At 38.8% G+C, this 19,838-nt stretch overlaps 1 protein-coding gene across 4 annotated transcripts in view; it reads left to right on the plus strand.

Moving 5' to 3' along the window:
- Nucleotides 1-19,838, plus strand: part of Rad18 (RAD18 E3 ubiquitin protein ligase) — a 96,522-nt gene that overhangs the window by 51,905 nt on the left and 24,779 nt on the right. For all 4 annotated transcript variants that reach the window (XM_055628527.1, XM_055628528.1, XM_055628529.1 and 1 more), the window contains one exon: nucleotides 32-191. In XM_055628527.1, the coding sequence (XP_055484502.1) occupies nucleotides 32-191 (160 nt within the window). The remainder of the gene's footprint in view (nucleotides 1-31; nucleotides 192-19,838) is intronic.

The following is a 19,838-nucleotide window of genomic DNA, read 5'->3' on the forward strand; positions in this document are numbered from 1 at the left end:
TTTTTTTTTGTATTTTATTTTTCCTTGTCAGCACAAGAAGATAATGTGAGCTTCTCAGATACTGTCTCAGTAACAAAACCCATTCTTCAGTCAAAGCTGGACTCCCCAGGGCAGTCAGAGCCCGAGAGACCAGATGATTCTTCTAGTTGTACTGATATTCTCCTCTCCTCAGAATCAGATTCATGCAATAGGTAAGAAATGTGTAGAAATTGGTTCTTTTCAATTTCTGCTTTCTATGTTTCATAGTCGCTTTTCTGTTGTGACAAATACCTTGACAGAATCAAACTTTAAGGAGAAAGGGTTTATTTTGGCTCATAGTTCTGGGGTTCAGGCCCTCTCTCATGGTAAGAAAATCAAATGTTTTATTTATTTTGTTTTGTTAATTTTATACAGCTTGTCCTATGAATAGTTAGGAGAAGAAAGATAAGTGCTGGTGCTTAGTTGATTTTCTCCTTTTCATGGAGTCTACACCCCAAGTCCAGGGAATGTCCTGTCCACTTTTGGAGTGTGTCTTCTTGTTCCAGTTAACCTAATCAAGATCAGTCCTCTTAGGTGTGCCTGGAACCTTCTCTCCTAGATATTTCCAGAGTCTATCAACATTAACCATCTAGAGCAGTGGTTCTCAACCTTCCTAATGCCGTGACCCTTTAATACAGTTCCTCATGTTGTGGTGACTTCAACCACAAAATTATTTCATAACTTTTTTGCTGCTGTTAGGAATCATATTGCGACTATCTGATGTGCAGGATATTCACAGGTTGAGAAGCACTGATCTAGAGGATAGATTCATGGTCCATGTCAGTTCTCGTTCATTTATATACTGGGTCATCTTCATAGCAATAGCAAGCGGGGATGTGGGAGACTAATGTAGTGGTCATAAAGTGACGTTGTTTTCCTTTCCCCCTAGAGTTAGTTGATAGGTAGAGCAAACATGATAAACAATGAGGTTTTTGTTGTTGTTGTTGTTCAAGAAAACATGTACGGAGCTGATCGGAAAGATAGTACACACAGGAAAGAGAAATTAACAATGACCTCAATGAATAGGATAGATTGTAAGTTTTTTGAAAACTTCGTGTTGATTCTTTGTGAATTTCACATTATATACCCCAATCTCGATCATCATTCCGTCTCACATTTCTCCATCACCCATATGCTCACTTCTTCTCTTCCTTCACTCCATCACCTGCTTACTCACTTTCTGATGCTCCTGGCCTGGTGAGGGGACCGGTCACAGGGCCGTGGTGTTATCTTGTAGCTTCTCAGTATGCCTGGGCCCTCAGATTCTTAAAAATTATATATTTAGTGACTGGAAATTTTGAAAATGTTACATATGTAATTTTTACACATGTATTTCAGTACGGATATTGAACTTACTTAGGGCCTTGTACATGGTAGGCAAATACTCTACTGCTGAGCTATGTGGCTGGCCCTTGGAAACATATTTTTAAAATATGACTTTATTAGTTAACCACCCCACCCGTCCGCCACAGCGAGATCTCACTATATGGTCCTGACTTGCCTGGAACTCTGTGTAAACCAGGCTTGCCTCGAATTCACAGAGATCTGCCTTTCTCTGCCTCCTGAATGCTGGGGCCCTGACTGAATGAAAAGCATCAGAGCAGTAGCATTCATGTCTTTCCTTTATCTTAGTGGGCACTAAATAAGACAAGCTTACACATACTGTTTCTGCCATTCCTGCCTTCTAATACAGTGCACCCTCAAACCATGAGTCAAATAAATTTTCTTCCTTCTTCCTTAAGCTGCTTTTGTTAAGTGTTTTTGTCAGAAGAAAAATTTGGAAGCTGAGTGTGATGGCATATTTTTTTTTAATTTCAGTACTCAGGACAGAGGAAGGCAGAACCCTCCAGGCTAGCCAGTGCAACATAATAACTAAGAGACAGGTAGTCTCTTGGCCTAGTCGAAAAAGTAAAGGAAATATAGTTGAGGAGAAAATAAAATGAACTAGCCATGTGTTCATGTGCTAGTTAGCTTTCTGTTGCTGTAAGAACATATCAGAGGCATTCAACTTATAAAGGAAAAAGGTTACTTTAACTCATTCAACTATGCATGGTGGTGTACGCCTTTAACTCCAGTGTTTAGGAGGCAGAAGCCAGTGGATCTCTGTGAGTTTGATGCCAGCTTGGTCTACAAAGTTAGCTCCAGAATAGCCAGAGAAACCCAGTATTGGGGGTCGGGGGGAGAAGGAGAAAGAAAAGAGAAAGAGAAAAAAAAATGAACAAAACTCATTCAGAAATCCCAATACATGTTCAGTTGGCTCTCTTGCTTTGGCTCTATAGTGAGTCAGCATATCATAGTTTGAGCAGTGTGTGATGGAAACCACTTACCTCATGCACAGGAATCAAAGAAAGCAGGAGTTGGAGAAGAAGTAGTAGACTTAAGGACCTTTCATGAGGTCACACCTCCTAAGGGTTCTACCACCTCCCAGTAGCCCCAGACTAGGGATTTAGGGAACATTCAAGATCCGAACCACAGTAGAAAATGTTTATAAAAATATATTACTTTGTCCAAAGTGCTGTTGTAACTCACTGCTTATGGAAAGAGGTGAGGTGTCTTTTTACAATTACAGCTTTCTCTGCTCAGCTGTTCTCTCCTGATATCTCTTGGACCTCTGCCCATGCCTGAATCCCCTACTTCCTCCCTCCCCCTCTCTTCTCCTCTACTGGCTGCCAGGAAGTAAAGCCCTAGTCTCTTTCCTGCTCAGCATCTGGATGTTGAGCTGTTTTATTGACATATCAGGGAACAATTGAGGAGCAGTGTTTCCACAACATTGAGACAGGAGATTCTCAGAACAAGGATTGCAACCAGATATGGGGTCACAGAAATCAACATTTGAGTCTTTATACAGTGCACAATAACATTATGCCTACAAGTCTTGGCTCAGTTCAGACATAATTTTCATCATTTAATTGGAAAACATGAACTGATTTATAAGAGAAGATGATAGTGGCCTGGCGGAAGGCTGTCACAGAGTTCATGCCAGTGTCATATAATGACTCCAAAATTTAAGTAGTACAAAACTTAAGTAGTACATTTGACTAGCATAGTTATCACTATAGAATTCAGGAAAAGAATTCATAGTGGGAAGAGACTAGTCAAAACTTAATTTTATAGTAAAATCAAAGCCTGTCAGAGGTATAGGCTTTTCTTTGTCTTTTGCTTTTTGTGATCTTCAGGCAGCAGAGGGAAGAGAGATGAATACTGTAGTGACTCTCTTGCGATCTTCTGCAACTCTGTAATTGTATCATCCTTTTACTTTTGGTAGTAGGGTTGGCAGTTGATTTGAATGTTCATCTGTTGCTTAGCATTGTAAGTCATAAGCCTAGAGTTTTATTTATATTTTATATTGAAATGTTTCTGTATCTTTTGCATTTTTATAATTTTTTTATTTTTATGACCTTTTTGTTGTATTTCTTATATTCTTATATATGTATGTGTGCATATATGCATGTGTACATGTATATATGTATAAATGAATCTGAATCTTTAGGTTATTAATTTTGAATTTTTGTTTGGTTTTATCTATCTATCTATCTATCTATCTATCTATCTATCTATTTATTTATTTATTGGTTGGTTTGATTTTTGAGGCAGGATTTTTCTGTGTATCCCTGGTGTCCTAGAACTTGCTCTGTAGACTGTCCGGGCTGTGAACTCAGAGATCTACCTGCATATGCTTCCTGCATGCTGGGATTAAAGGCATTCACCACTACCGCCTGGCTAACAAAGTTATTTTTTAACTTGAAAGAAACACTATCTTTTGGCATGGTTGGGAAATATGAATAAGGTCTCCAGATTTTATTACTGTAGCAGTATTCAGCTTCTTGATTTTGATAGCTGTGTGCTCCAGTTATTGTATGGATTAATTCTTAAGAAAGGCACACTGACAGATTAAAGAACATTTACAGCAATGCCCCAAACTTAAAAAACAAAACAAAGCAAAAAAAACAACAAACTTTTACAATTTACAGACTATGTGTGTTGTGAAAAATAAAAAAAAAATCAAGTTAATAGAATAAAGTTTAATAATTTAATGAGGTTAAAATTACACTAGCACATTCATAAATGTGCCTTCCACAGATAGGCATATGTGTAGGTAGATGGATACTTTATTTTTTAAACAGTAGGACCGTGGTTTTTTTAATATTTCTTTTGTCAGGTAAATGTCATGTTGTTGTGGGGCAACTGTGAGTAGAAATATGCAAGTTTTCTTTCTCCCTTGGAGCTGTTGTATACAGTACCAAACTGACCACGTTGAACGAACATGTTAGTTTCCTTTGTTGTGCTAAAGCAGTATTCAAGCTCATATAACATGGAAGATTGACACCTGAGAACAATCTTAAGATTCAGTATGTGTATCCAATCCAAATAGTTATTACGATAGAGTGATCTTTATTGCTAGGGTATCTTGTAAGTACTACTTTTAGAATTTATGTTGTTTGTACTATATTGATCTTCTTTTGCAGCTTGAAAACAGATTAATAATAATTTCAGATTGTTGTACAGTTCCTTGCTAGATGATTTCCAGGAGTTCAAGAGACTTGTCCAAATTTCTGTAAATTAACTTACTGTTCTCATTAAGCAAGAAAAGAGTGCTTTTGTTCACTGATTCTTGGCAAACCGTGGACACTGCATTTTAATTGAAGGCTAAATTAGAAGAAAAGATGCTGTTGATTATGACCCTAGAGAAGAGAGACACAATCTTCATATGAAGGAATGATTTGTGAATTGAGTCATACTTTTTCTTGGAAGAATCTTTAGATCATTATTTTGAAAATTTTTTTTTTTCTTTTTTAAATTTGAGAGACACCATCTTTTGGCATGAGTGGAGAAATTCAAATAAGGTGTCTGGATTCTATTACTATAGCAGTATTAAATTTTTAAAATTTATGATATGGATTCGTTCTTAAGAAAATCACACTGATGAATTAAATAACACTGCCAGCAACATGCTCTCTATGGTTAAGCATTTATTATAAACACACAGATAGCTGTGATAGGCTGTTAACAACTGGAATGTCTGGGGGCTTGTAGGTTTGAAATCATTAAACTTTTAAAAGCCATTCAGCAGGTTGCTTCTTTGCTTGTTTCCTTTTCTATTTATGTGCTATTAAAAAAGACAAACAAAAAAAGTCTTCTGAAAAAATTCATCTATAATGAAAGAATTTTGTTTTTTACACTGTAAGGGAAATGGCTGATTTTACTTTAGGATGTGTTCTAAAAAGGAAGATTTATGCTTTAACAATTGCCTTTAAAGTAGTAACCATGAGTTTACATAGGGTGATGAATATGGTTTTCATTAAATTTGGTAAACCTATGGTCAGAGCCTGCTGTGCATGGTTGTCTGAGTCAGTATATTAAAGAGCACAACAAGAGTTGTGACTTTTAATGATTATAAAGATTAGCTAATACCATGATTCTGGGTCAGATTTTTAGCCTGCTCTAACTTAGGTAGGTGAGCCTTCCACAGATGCAGAGGGCAGGCCATAAAAGAATCTAAGTCAATTAATACATGAATGAATAACATTATAACCTTTACAAATCTGCCTGCCCCCCCCAGGGGCGGGGGGGGGAGGGAGGAACTCAGTGGCTTCTTTTTTGGTGTTAAGTTAAGCACAGCATCTTTATGAACAAAATTCCTCACAAGTATAGGCGCAGAGTATTGGTCCCTTAACTAAATAGCACTTAGCTATTGGCTTGTGTTTTCTAGTTTCATAGAGCTTTTCTTCATTTTCAGTCATTTCTGAAAGAGCTATCTAGAAACCTGAGAGCTACAGAAAAAAACAAAAACAAGAACCCCCAAAACCTTATTACCACCTTTTTAGAAAATGTTAGTTTTTAAATTCTAACTTTTCTTAACTTCTGAGAAAAATGCAAAATAATGGAGATAGCTTGAGGGAAAAAAATGACTGGGTCATTCATCAAAGGACGTTGTTGTTCCCATTGGCTCTGGGTAAGGGCAGATGAGTGCATTGCTTAGTGAGGGGAATGGGAAGCACTTTCTAAGTAGCCAGTGTACTCTCTCATAGCCAGAAGGGTACATGGCTTGATAATATGCGGTGTGGCTTTACTCCGGCCTTGTGGTGCAGGTCAAAGCAGTGACTGTATCCCTAATAACTAGGGTTGGTGAATACAGGAGAGCATGATTTTGAGATGAAAGGATCAGAGTGTGTCTCTTGATGTTTCAAAGCTAATGGGTATTTCAGGAAGTTTTTGGTCTCATGAATAATCCATAGTGTTTGTGTTTCTAGCCAGAGTGTCTTGGGTAATTCTGTTACACCAGTCAAGACTACAAAATGGTAAAGCCTTGTTTAGGAGGCAGTGAGCTCTGTGCACTTCAGTGGATGCTACGCTAGTACTGGTAGGGCTCTAAGATGTGTAATCTTACCCCCTTGGAGATGCAGAAATGAAATGTTCAGGAGTCAGGTCATTCAGGAATTAAGTGACAAGAACAGATTTAACCCAACTGTTTGACTCAAGCAACCCAGCATTTTCCCTCTGAAAGAAGTATGTACTTAGCCCTGAGAGAACAGACCTGTCAGGAGGATTTGACTTTCTTCTATATAGGGAGTAAGAAGTGAGGTAGGAAAGGGAAGACAGCATTTAAGGTTTAAGCCATCAAACCGGATACCAATGTCTGCTGAGGTTTTATCCTGGGGAAAACGGGCTGGTTTAAAATTCTTGGCTAAGTTCTCATGTGGGGTAGGGAACTTGTGCCATTGTCACTTGGAGCTGTTCCCTACTGCTTTCAGCCCGCATACTGGGCACAGTGCATTGCAACAGTGAGGCCAAGCCTGGCACACTGAAGGGATGGGGACAGGGCACAAAGGATATCTACCTAGGCTAGGTAGTGATGTTAACCAAAGGTAGGAATAGGGTTTTGGCTTTTGTACATTTTGTAAGTACAGATGGGGCTTTTCAAGCCTTAGTCTCTGCCTACGAGAAGGGAATAATGAATGTGGATTTCTAGAGCTCTGGGCTCTGTAGCTTTGTGCACAGTTGTCTTTGCTGCCCAGAACAGAGCATAGAGATGCCTGAGGGCTGTTGAAAAAATTATAGTATAGTAGGTGTGTCAATCAACACACCTACTATACATGTCTTGGTTTCTATGATTGTCCTGCAAAAGGAACCAATGATCCTTGTAGAAATCTCTGTTTCTTGGACTGGTACTAGAATATGCAAGATAGAACGTTTTGTAGTGTAAGATAGCGAGGAAGTCCAAAAGGAAGAATCAGGAGCAGGGAAACAGAGTAAGAAGAAAATCAACAGGATATCACAAATGTAGCAATTGATAATATGTCCAGGGGATAGGGGAACCAACAGCAAGAGTTCTCAGTGGCCAAAAAAGTGAGGGTTTAGGCAGTGACTTAAATACTGTAACATTGGATTAACCCAAAGCATAAAATAAATGTCTATGAATTCATAGAGAATTCAAGAGAATAGGTTAGAGAGATTGCAAGTGATTGACTATGATGCTTCCCATCAAAGAGGTACAACATAACACCTGTGCCTTCAGAGAAGGCTACTCCTAGGGACATTCCTCCAAAGAAGGAAGGGAGTTGTTCCCATATGGAGAAGCCTGGAAAGCACCACCTGAGTCAAGTGAGGACATCAGCATCAACAGTATCGTATGTTGATAACATGTGCTCTATGAGATGTAAGGACCACTCTAACTCTGTGGTTTTCCTCCTGACATCTCTCAAGTCACATTGTGGGGTGAAAAGTCACTGAACCCCAGTTAAGGGTCCTTTTATAAAATGTTTGTTAAGGTCATTGTCTTAGTTTGGGTTTTATTGCTGTGAAGAGACACCATAACCAAGGACAACTCTTACAAACGAAAACATTTAATTGGGGCTGGCCTACAGTTTCAAAGATTTTGTCTGTTATCATAGTGGGAAGCATGGCAGCATCCAGGCAGACACAGTACTGGAAAAGGAGCTGAGAGTTATGCATCTTGATCTGTAGGCAACACGAGGGTATTGTGCCACACTGGGCAGAACATGAGTATAGGAGACCTCAAAGCCCACCCTCCCAGTGACTCATTTCCTTTAACAAGGCCACACCTAATAGTGCCACTCCCTATGGCCAAGCATTTAAACACATGGATCAATGCAGGCTGTTCCTATTCAAACCACCACAGTCATCAAAACCAAAGAATGTCTGAGAAATTCAACATGGCAAGTAAGTGTAATATATATAGACTGCATGGAATCCTGGGGCAGAAAAATGATATTAGGTAAAGATTGAATATTTACTTTAGTTAGTAATGAAAATAGATTACTGTTGCTCCATTTGATGGAGCTAATATATCACCCTAACGTAGCATGTTAACAGTAGAAGAAATTGGAAGTAAGTTGTGTGCAACTTTCTTTTTTTTTTTGGATTGTAAAACAACCATTAGGCTAAAAGCATACTCTTTTCAGTATTGAAAACTGAGCCCAGTGACTTGTGCATGTTAGGCAAGTGCTGTACCACAGAGGCACACCTCCAGCATTTTACTTTTTGTTTGTTTGCTTGCTTGCTTTGTCAAGACAGGGTTTCTCTGTGTAACCTGGACTCGTTTTGTGGACCAGGCTGGCCTGGAACTTACAGAGATCCACCTGCCTCTGCCTCCCGGAGTGCTGGGATTACAGGCGTGCACCACTGTGCCCGGTTACATGGTTCATTTTACTTATCCTTAAATTGTTAAAAATAATTTTTGCATATGTATATCACAAAAAATTATATATATAATATATACAAAATTATATATAATTATATATAAATATATACCATAAAATAAAGATATAATATATAATTACATATTAATATATTAAAATATGTGTTACATATTAATATAAAATGCATAATTATATATAATATATACACAAAAATTATATATATAATTATATATTGGGAAGCATTTTATATATAATTATATATATATGTGTGTGTGTGTGTGTGTATATATATATATATATATATATATATATATATATATATATGGGCATGCAAATGCCACAGCAGATGTATGGAGATCAGAGGTCCACACGTTTTCTGGAGTTAGTTTCTTCCTTCTACCATGTAGGCTCCAGGGATTCAACTCAGGTTGCCAGACTTGATGGCAGTCACCATTACCCACTGTGCAGTCTCACCAACACCAGGTTTTGTTGTTGTTTTAAAGTACCTTTTAGCACCCACATGATTTGTATTAACATGAAAATATCCAGACAATATTGAGTCCCAAAGTCATCAAAACCACTTTCTTCTGTGAGAAGTTGGACACTGCTTCAGAACTTTATTGAATTTAGTTAATGAAATGTTCTGTTTTCCTTTTTAATTGTTTTTATTTATTTACTTACTAGGTATACAGTATTCTGCTTTGCATGAATGCTTGCTTGTAAGAAGAAGGCACCAGATCTCATTATAGATGCTTGTGAGCTACCATGTGGTTGCTGGGAATCAAACTCCAAACTCAGGACCTTTAGAAAAGCAGCCAGTGCTCTTAATCTCTGAGTCATCTCTCCAGCCCCTGTTTTTGTTTTGAGACATGATCTGTAGGCCAGGTTGGCTTGGAATATGGCTGGTTCAGACTCCATATTCCCTATTACTAGAAGTCTGCTGGGGTCACCCTCATAAATTACAGGGAGTTTACATTGCACTAAGTTTTCATATTACCCCCTAAATGCTTCCCAATTCCAGTTATCTCTCCCAAGTATCTGTGAGTACTCTCTTCTTCCATACCCTCCAGTCTGATGAGCTTGTAAATGTTTTATATTGTGACATTTATATTAATATGTGCTCTTGGGGATAAACAAAAAAAAAAAAAAAAAAAGGAAAGGTTGTGGCTTTACAGTGTTGTTTTATATCAAATTGACAAGGGGCTAATTGCTGGATAGTTTTATGTCAACTTGATACAAACTACATTCATCTGAGAAAAGGGAATCTCAATTAAGATTGCCTCTGTAAGATTGAGCTGTAGGCAAGCCTACATGTAGGGCATTTTCTTAATTAGTGATGGATGGGAAGGGCCCAGCCCATTGTGGGTGGTGCTATGCCTGGGCTGTTAGTCCTGGGTTCTGTAAGAAAACAGGCTGAGCAAGCCATGGGGAACAAGCCAGTAAGCAGCATTCCTCCATGGCCTTTGTGTTAGCTTCTACCTCCAGATTCCTTGGGTTCCTTCTCTCACTGCTTTTGATGATGAACTGTTATATGGAAGTATGAGTGAAATAAGCCATTTCTCCCCACGTTGCTTTTGGCCATGCTGTTTCATCACATAAATGGTAACCCTAAACTAAAACACGGATGGACTTTTTATAATAGTTTTGTTGAGTTTTATATAAATTATTGCCTTGTTTGCCTTCTCATCAGTCTTATATAGCAGACCTTCACATTTTTACAAATCCATGGATTCCCATGTCATACTGATTCTCTGTGAAGTTTCTGTGAGCCCATCAATTTCTTTCATCAGGAAACTTTAAAAATTATAACTTTTATTATTAGTTTTATATTCAAAATTCTTACCATTGCCATCATTCTGGGAATCATGCTCAAAAAAAAAAAAAAAAAGAGACTTGTTTTGTGCTGTCATGTCATATCTGATCATTTTCCAAGGTTCTGGCATGGTAGCTGTTATGTTGGGTTTTAGTTGACATGATAATGATTGTATGAGACTAATCTTTATAGAATTTTTTTAGTGTGTGTGGTATGTGTTGCATGTGGATATGTGCAGCTGCACACGTTGGTCCACGTGCTCTTGTGTGGTTGTTTTTGGAGGCCAAAGCTTAATATCTGGTGTCTTCCTTTATGCCTCTCGACCTTATGTTTTGAGGCAGGGTCTCCCAGTGAACTTAGAGCTTACTGCTTTGGCTAAATAGGCTTGTCCATGCCTAGCTTTTACGTGGGTTCTGGGGATGTGAATTCAGGCCTGCATGCTTATATAAGCAGTTCAGTCACTTAGTCCTCTCCCAATCCCATGCTTTTTTTTTTCTTTTTGAAATCAGGTCTTGATTTATAGTCCAGGCTTGCCTTGAATTCATGGTCATATTCCCGTTTCAGTCTTTTGAGTGCTGGGATTACAGATGTGCCATCACTCCCCAGTCAACTTCGTGAACTCTTGGTTCAGACAGCCGAGAGATTCAGGCATTGTACTATCACTAATAATCCTGTTTGTGAGCCTTTCCTGTAGCTAAAGTTTGAACTTTTAGAGTAGGATAAGATCTGACAGAAGAGTTAATTCATTCAGAGACCCAGTTGACAATTGTATAAATACTTGTTACGGGCCTAACACACTACTTATGTACAGTAGGTATGGTCAAGGTTTAAAAAAACAGACATTCTCCCAGACTAAGAAAAAGGTAATTGGATAAATACAATAATATTTGATTGGTGTTTTTATGTGTGAGATATAGGATGTTGAGAAAAGGGCAGCTGATCTACCTGTGGGGACATTAGACACCTGACTGGAATAACAAAGGGAAGAAAAGCTTTTCCCAGCAAAGCAGAGCTTTTGGAGGCAAAAAAATGGAGAAAACCTTAATTTCCAGGGAGATGGCGAAACAAGTAGGAACTGAAGCCATGCTTGGTAAATGGCATGTGTGCTGCAGTAAGCAGTGTAGCACCATAGTCAGACACCTGCCTTTGAGGCCTGAGTCTGTTGCCCACCAGCTGAGTATGCCAATTTAAAGTGCATTGCTGTTTATCAAACACTTTCCAAACTTGGGAAATTCTTGTCCTAAAACTAAACATGTGCTTAGTTTGATTCATAAAAATTAGTTTAATTTTTTTACTGTTGCATAATTTAATTATTTATTCAGAAATATGAAGAAGAAAAAGGAGTAGCTAAGAGTGTGTTTTTCAGAATACCTTGACAAAAGTTGTAGAAACTGAAAGAACTCCTAGTTCCTTCTGACTGTTAGACACACAGTAACGGTTTGAATCAATATTCCCAGGCCCCCCAGGTGGTGGCCAGTTAACAGCTACTCTGATTTACTTAAAAAAAAAAAAAAAAAAATCATAGTTTCTTCATTCTTGTACTGGTGTATAAAATTTGATGGGTAAAATGATATCCCATTTACCACATCATACTGTTGGAATGTTTTGTTTTTAACTGGCTGCTTGGGATTTTGTTGTTATAGTCACTGTCACTCTTTTTCTTTTAAGTCAGAAAAGCAAGTATTACAAGGTCTTAGAGACCCTGAGAATCTCAGGAAAAGGGTGAGTTAGTATAAATGCAAATGTTTTCAAAGTAGAAAATATGTTGAGAAGTCATAAATACAGTAACTGCTTTCACAGATGAAGGACGGAGGTCTAGGAGCTAATGCAGCTCCTCTAGAGCGATGCCTAGGCCATTCTTTCACTCCACCCCAGGCATTCCCTCATATCAGTGTGAGGATTTTTATCTGCTACATTTTAGACCACTACTGCTTTCTTGGTTTTTAAGAACTGAACTTCAAGTCTCTGGAGAAAGAAGTAGAAGATATCAGAGCTCATGGCTTAGCAGGATTAACATAGTAAAAATGGCCATTTTACCAAAAGCAATCTACAGATTCAATGCAATTCCCATCAAATTACCAACACAATTCTTTACAGACCTTGAAAGGAAAATTCTCAACTTCATATGGAATAATAAGAAACTCAGAATAGCTAAAACTGTCCTCTATAATAAAAGATATTCTGGAAGTATCTCCATCTCTAGTCTTAAGCTGCACTATAAGGCAACAGTAATAAAAACTGCATGGTACTGGAATAGAAACAGACTGGTGGATCAATGGAATCGAATAGAAGACCCAGAAATAAGCCCACACACCTATGAACACCTGATTTTTTTACAAAGATGCCAAAACCATACAATGGAAAAAAGACAGCATCTTCAAAAAAAAATGGTGCTGGTCTAACTGATGTCTATATGTAGAAAAATGCAAATAGATCCATACTCATCACCCTGCACAAAAGTAAAGTCTAAGTAGATCAAAGACCTCAACATAAAACCAGACACACTAAACCTGTTAAAAGAAAAAGTAGGGAAGAGCCTTGACCTCATTGTCACAAGAGACAACTTCCCAAACAGAACAGGAACAGCACAGGCTCCAAGAGCAACAATCAACAAATGGGAACCTCATGAAACTGAAAAGCTTCTGCAAAGCAGAGGACACTGTCATCAGAACAAAACAACTGCTTACAGATTGGGAAAGGATCTTCACCAACCCTATATCTGAGAGAGGGTTAATATCCAGACTATATAAAGAACTCAAGAAGTTAAGCAGCAACAAATCAAGTAATCCAGTTTAAAAATGGAGTACAGAACTAAACAGAGAATTCTCAATAGAGGAATATTGAATGGCAGAGAAACACTTATAGAAATGCTTAGTCATCAGGGAAATGCAAAGCAAAACGACCCTAAGATTTCACCTTACACCCATCAGAATGGCTAAGATCAAAAGTGCAAGTGACAACACATGCTGGAGAGGATGTGGAGAAAGAGAAATGCTCCTCCATTGCTGGTGGGAATGTAAACTTGTACAACCACTTTGGAAATCAATCTGGTGCTTTCTCAGACAACTAGGAATAGTGCTACCTCAAGATCCAGCTATAGCACTGCTAGGCATATATCCAAAAGAGGCTCAAGTACACAAGGACATTTGCTCAACCATTTTCATAGCAGCTTTATTTTTAATAGCCAGAATTTGGAAACAATCCAAATGTCCCTCACCTGAGGAATTGATACAGAAATTGTGGTATATTTACACAGTGGAATACTACTCAGCGATTATAAATAAGGAAATCATGAAATTTGCAGGCAAATGGTCGGAACTAGAAAAGATCATCCTGAGTGAGGTATCTCAGAAGCAGAAAGACACTGATGGCATATACTCACTTATAAGTGGATATTAGACATAAAATATACGATAATCATACTACAATCTGTACATCTAAAGCTAATCAAGAAGGAGGGCTCTGGGTAAGATGATCAATCCTCACTCAGAAAGGCAAACAAGGACAGGGGAAGTGCATCATTGGGGCCACTGAGTGCTTGTCACTCCCCAGCATCTGGGAAGGTCTGAGACTGGGGCCTTCTGTGGCCCTAACCGGGCTCTCCCTGAGTGGAGAGGTGAATTCCCAGAGAGCAGGGCTCCACGTGTTGGCAGACTGGGCAGGAGATGCCCCAAGTAGGCAGATGTCTCCCTCCCCGGAGCTTGAAACAGACTCATCACCAGCAGAGAAAGGCAGATGGGATAGACATCGGAAGAGGGAGAAAAGAGGGAACAAGACAGGAGCATATCACAGATGGTCTCTGAAAGACTCTATCCATCAGTGTATGAAAGCAAATGCTGAGACTCATAGCCAAACTTTGGGCAGAGTGCAGGGAACCTTATGAAAGAAGGGAGAGATAGAAAGACCTGGAGGGGACAGGAGCTCCGTAAGGGGAGCAACAGAACCAAAAAATCTGGGTACAGGGTTTTTTTCTGAGACTGATACTTCAACCAAGGACCATGCATGGAGATAACTTAGAACCCCTGCACAGATGTAGCCCATGACAGCTCAATGTCCAAGTGGGTAACCTAGTAAGGGGAACAGGGGCTCTCTCTGACATGAACTCAGTGGCTGGCTCTTTGATTACTTCCCCCTGAGGGGGTGGGGTGTAGCCTTACCAGGCCACAGAAGAGGACATTGCTGCCAGTGCTGATAAGACCTGATAAGCTAGGGTCAGAGGGAAGGGGAGGAGGACTTCCCCAATCAGTGGACTGGAGGAGGAGCATGGGAGAAGAGGGAGAGAGGGGGCATTGGACGGGGACAAAGTGAATAAATTGTAATAAATTTTTTAAATGGAAATAATAAATAAAAACAGCCATGTGGGTTCTGCTTCCCTGTAGTCTGTTATTTTCCCATTTTTATGTTAGCTTGATGATAACTAGATAACACTTTGTTACTCTTTTCTTGGAATAGTTGTCTGGGTACCTCATAGTAAGCAAGGCAAAACTAATTTGCATGGGTCTCTGTTCTTTATCCCTCCCACACAGATATATTCTTGAACATGGGTACATAGTAAACTGCTGAGTTTGCTCATTTCTATTGATTTTACCAAGCAAGCAGAACACGTCACTCTTGTATCTCAGGAATTCAAGCGTTACAGATGATGGCTTTCAGTTGCAGAGGATTATTTTTTTAGTTGGTTCTCCAGAAGCCAATTTTAGAAGCCTTAAAAATGTCATTATGTGCTTTTCTTGTTGTACCAAGCATACTTTAAGGTGTCATTTATAACCAATTATTGGGAGTATGTGTCATATTGTACATAAAATATTAAAACATCAGATTATTGGAAACTTAGGGTAAATATAGTTTGGGAGAAATGGTTCTTTCACAAATTTAATGGCCTAGTCTTAATACTTCATTTCTTAAAGGAACAGATCGCCAGGGAAGCTAAGTGTCTAATGACTGAACTGCAGTCATGACAGTGAGACTTAGAAATGTTTGCCCTTTTTGGACAGATCCTAGACTGGAGTCATTCTGCCCATGCTGATACAGCTCAGGGTAGTTGACATTGGCAGATTCCACTTGCACTGTTGAATTCATGTTCTTAGAAGAGAACAGCATGGATTTAATTGTAGCTTAGTACCATCTTTGTACTAGGCCCCTCCCCCATCATCAGAGGAACTGCAGTGATAGGAAATGTTCATCTTTGGAATGTCCTTGTTCTGTGATTCTCTGGGGGTTGGTGCCCACAGACTGCTAGGCACTGTCACCTACTGTTGTGATCTCCTTGTCTTTTTGTGCTTGATTGTTATTTGCATGAGATGTGCATTCCTCTAATGGTTTAAAACAAAACAAAAACCAAAGTGATAACTTATGGTTTTGTTTCTTGGCCCATTTAACTAGAGAAAGTTTGGTACTTGTTTGAAATATTCAGTATTTAGATAATTTAAGATGATTCCTGTAATGGTTTGAATATGTCTGGCCCCCATAGACTCATGTGTTTGGATGCTTGGCCCATATATGAAGAGTGACACTATTAGGAGGTGTGGCCATGTTGGAGTAGGTGTGGCTGTGTTGGAAGAAGTGTGTCACCTTGGAGGTAAGCTTTGAGGTCTCCTATGCTCAAGCCCTGCCCAGTGTGGAAACAAGTCTCCTTCTGCAGCCTGTGAATCAATATGTAGAACTTTCAGCTCCTTCTGCAGCACCATGTCTGCCTGGACACTTTCATGCTTTCCACCAGGATGATAATGGACTAATCCTCAAACTATAAGCCAGCTCTAGTTAAATGGTTTCCTTTATAAGAGTTGCCATGGCCATGGCATCTCTTTACAGCAATAAAACACTAAGACAATTTCTTTTATATCAGGTAGCTGATGTCTCGGAGATATTGCTTTTGTTTACGTTTCAAGCTAAACATGAGCACAAATATTTAGTTCTATTTCAGACTTGAATTCTTTCAGAGAGCCAAGAGAACTCCAGTATTTGGAAATAACTTAATGTCTTCTGATTTCCTTAAAAAGAAAGTAAACACTCAGCACATCTATAAGGATCACTGACCCAAAAGGAGTGCTTCTCTTCTTCATTCAGTGTTTCTAACTCTTTCCTTCAGCAGACTTAGAAAATGCTACTATTTTGGTAGCATGTCAGTATTTAAAAAAAAAAAAATGTGATGCTGGAGTCTGACAGTGCTTGCCATGGGCTTCAGCTGCCCAAACCTCATAGGGTACTAAGTTAGTGCCTGGTGTACCGCCAGTCCCTGTGTACTAGGGAGAGCACACTGCTTAGGAGCTGTGCTGTTACATGCTTCCCTAGTATGCCATTGAGTAGTGGAGTGGGAGAATGTCTATGTAGACAAATAGGCTCCTGCTGCCTTGGGACAACAGCAGCATTTGAGTTCTCCTCAGTTTCTAACAAGTAAGAGTCCATTTAAAGAGGCAGGAAGTGACTTAATCTCACAACCCCAAAGGATAAAGCTCTCTTAGTTTTTCAGTTCTCCAAGTTCTCAGAAAGCACAAGGCCAGATTAATAAACTCTTGAGGGTGTTGAAGTGGAATTGAACAAACAGTTGAAATAGTAATACTAGCAAGTTTGAGTTTCCCCAGTCCATCACTTTTGTGTAACAGCAAAACTTCAGAGGAAGCACAGAGTGAATGATGTAGTGCTTTTAAAGAAGAATGATCAGTTCATGTATTAAACATGGTTTTCTTCTAACAGTAAGAGTGCCGTCTCTCTCCTGGTTTAGGATCCAGAGAAAAGCATGGCTGAGAGATCTGAAGTGGAGATCACACTGTTAGCATGTGGGTAATGGTGAGACATAGATTAGAGGTCAGAAAAGGGAAACAGATTTGACTGTTGCAGGAGGCAACTTCATTAAATTACTCTTTCAGTTATGGTAGCCAGATCTAGAAACCACTCTTATTCTAAAAGTTATAGTATAATTTGCTAGAAATACTTTGGATATTAAAGAAGGGATGATAATTTTTTTATAGAGATTAATTCTTTTGGATAACATCCAAGCGTAGATATTCTTTTTGAACTAAGATGATAGGAGTCTGGAAACCAGATAGAAGAGTGGACAGCACTCATAAGCTAATGATTTGCCGAAAGAGAAGTGAAAATCGAAAGCATTTCTCATTTGTGAGATTAGCAAGTATCTTAAGGTTTAAGGGTACAGCTGTAAGAATACAGGTACATTTATTAATTACTGTTAGAATGCTGTATAGCACAACCTACAGGAAAGGGACTCTGGACATCAACTGAAAATACCTTTATTTGGTATCTGGATAAGTGTCCTAGCAATATATACTACATACAATAGGTTAGGGTTAGCCATTGATTATTACATCATTGCCTCACCTGTCACATTCCACCCCTACACCAAAATTGGGGCCTCGTGTAGTCTAGGCTGGTTTGAAAATCATAGTGTAGATTTTCCTGAACTCCTGGTCCTCCTCCCTCTACTTTCTAAGTGCTAGGCTTATAGGTGTGCTTCATTATACCTGGCCTCATTGCATTATTCTTAAGAGCAGAGCACTGACCTGGCATGGCCTGGTAGCATGCAACTTTAATCTCAGCAATGCAGAGGCAGGCAGGTAAGGTCTCTGACCTCTCTGGGCACTTGTACTCACATGCAAGCTTCCCCCCCCCACCATACATATAACATATTGGGAGCTACTCAAGAATACTGGGGTGCTCTCGGATTTTCAGTCTTGGAGGCTAGTTGATTAACTAGTGCATCCACCTACTAAAAATACCATGTGATTGCTAATGAATATCTCTGTGTTTCTAGGATTTCTAGGATATGTTAACATCTAAAGTACTAACATTTGCAGCAGCTTATGTCACTTGTTTCCTTCTACATAGGGGAAGACAGTATGTTATTTGATTTTGCATAAAACAAACTAAAAAAATAAATGCACTGTTGAGGAATATGTAAACTTAAAAAGCGAATAAAAGTTGTTACATGTTGGAGATAAGGGAACCAGGTAGATGGGAACAAGCATTTCAGATTTGTGTAGTTTGGGACCGTGGGAGATGAGAGAGACAAAAAGGTGTTTTGTTGTAAATAAAATATGAGTGTTGGGGGACTGGAGAAATGGCTCAGAGGTTAAGAGCACTGGCTTCTCTTCCAGAGATCCTGAGTTCAATTCCCAGCAACCACATGGTGGTTCACAACCATCTAAACTGAGATCTGGTTCCCTCTTCTGGTGTGTAGGCACACATGCAGGCAGAACACTGTATACGAAACAAAATAAATACATCTTAAAAAAATTAGTGTTGGGCTATATTATGATTATTATTAGCCCTAAGATTATTACGGCAATATTAATTTAACCTGCTGTTACAAATAATAAGACACAGACACCTGTTAGATTTTATAATTGCCTTATTTACCTTGGGCTGGGCAGATATTTCACCTACACTGTCTTAATATTCTCACCATCTATCTCCCAGCCCCCATCCAATGCCATCCCCTTTAATCAACCTCATCTAGTCTACCTTTCATACATAATCTCATGGTACTTTGTTGTATTCTTCATCTTGGCCTTTTCATGCCATTGTTGGAGTCCTTTCAGCATACGTGATTTTTTTTTTTTCTCCACACTAAGCATTGTGGCATCCTCCTCCTTCCTCTTTCCCATTCTTCTGTCTCCTGTGATTCTCCTGTCCAAAGCCCAGGAACCTTAGCCACACCTACCCCATTCTGCCCTGCCCAGTTATAGGCTGTTTAATCAACCAATCAGATAAAATGATTTTGGCCAGTTTACACAACAAGGATAGGTTTAGGTGAGAATGTGCTCTTCTGAGCAGGGACAAGATCTTGGGGGTGAGTAACACACATCAATCAGATCAACCTCAAACAAGGTTGGGCTTTGAACTATGTAGCTGAAGATGACCTTGAACTTCCTGCTTGCACTTCCAGAATGCTAAAATGACAGGTTTGTACCAACATGCCCACTTTATACTGTGTTGGGGGGGGGTCAAACCCTGCACTTTGTGTATTCTAGGCAAGTATTCTACCAACTTAGCTACATCTTTAGCTCCCAGTATGTATCTTTTGATGTTTTTATTTTTAATCATGTAACTAAACAAAATGTATAGACACTCTAACCCTTTGAAATAAAATGTTGACATCATTATGTCTTAGATGTCATATGTTGACTAATGAAGGTTAATAGTCTTGGCAATGAGTTAAAACATGTATTGATGAGGTCTTATAATTTATGAATTTTGTAAATTAATGTTGGCATTGCATTTTAAAATGCTTTTTACATTTGAAAAGTTTAGCATTCTATTCAGCATTGACTGTGTTACTAATATAATTCATAAATTAATACTTTGCAAACTTTTTTTTCTAACGTACTTTA

This window comes from Psammomys obesus, unplaced genomic scaffold (assembly GCF_907164565.1).
Source record: "Psammomys obesus unplaced genomic scaffold, mPsaObe1.curated_primary_1811, whole genome shotgun sequence".
In the NCBI taxonomy this organism is placed as follows: domain Eukaryota; kingdom Metazoa; phylum Chordata; class Mammalia; order Rodentia; family Muridae; genus Psammomys; species Psammomys obesus.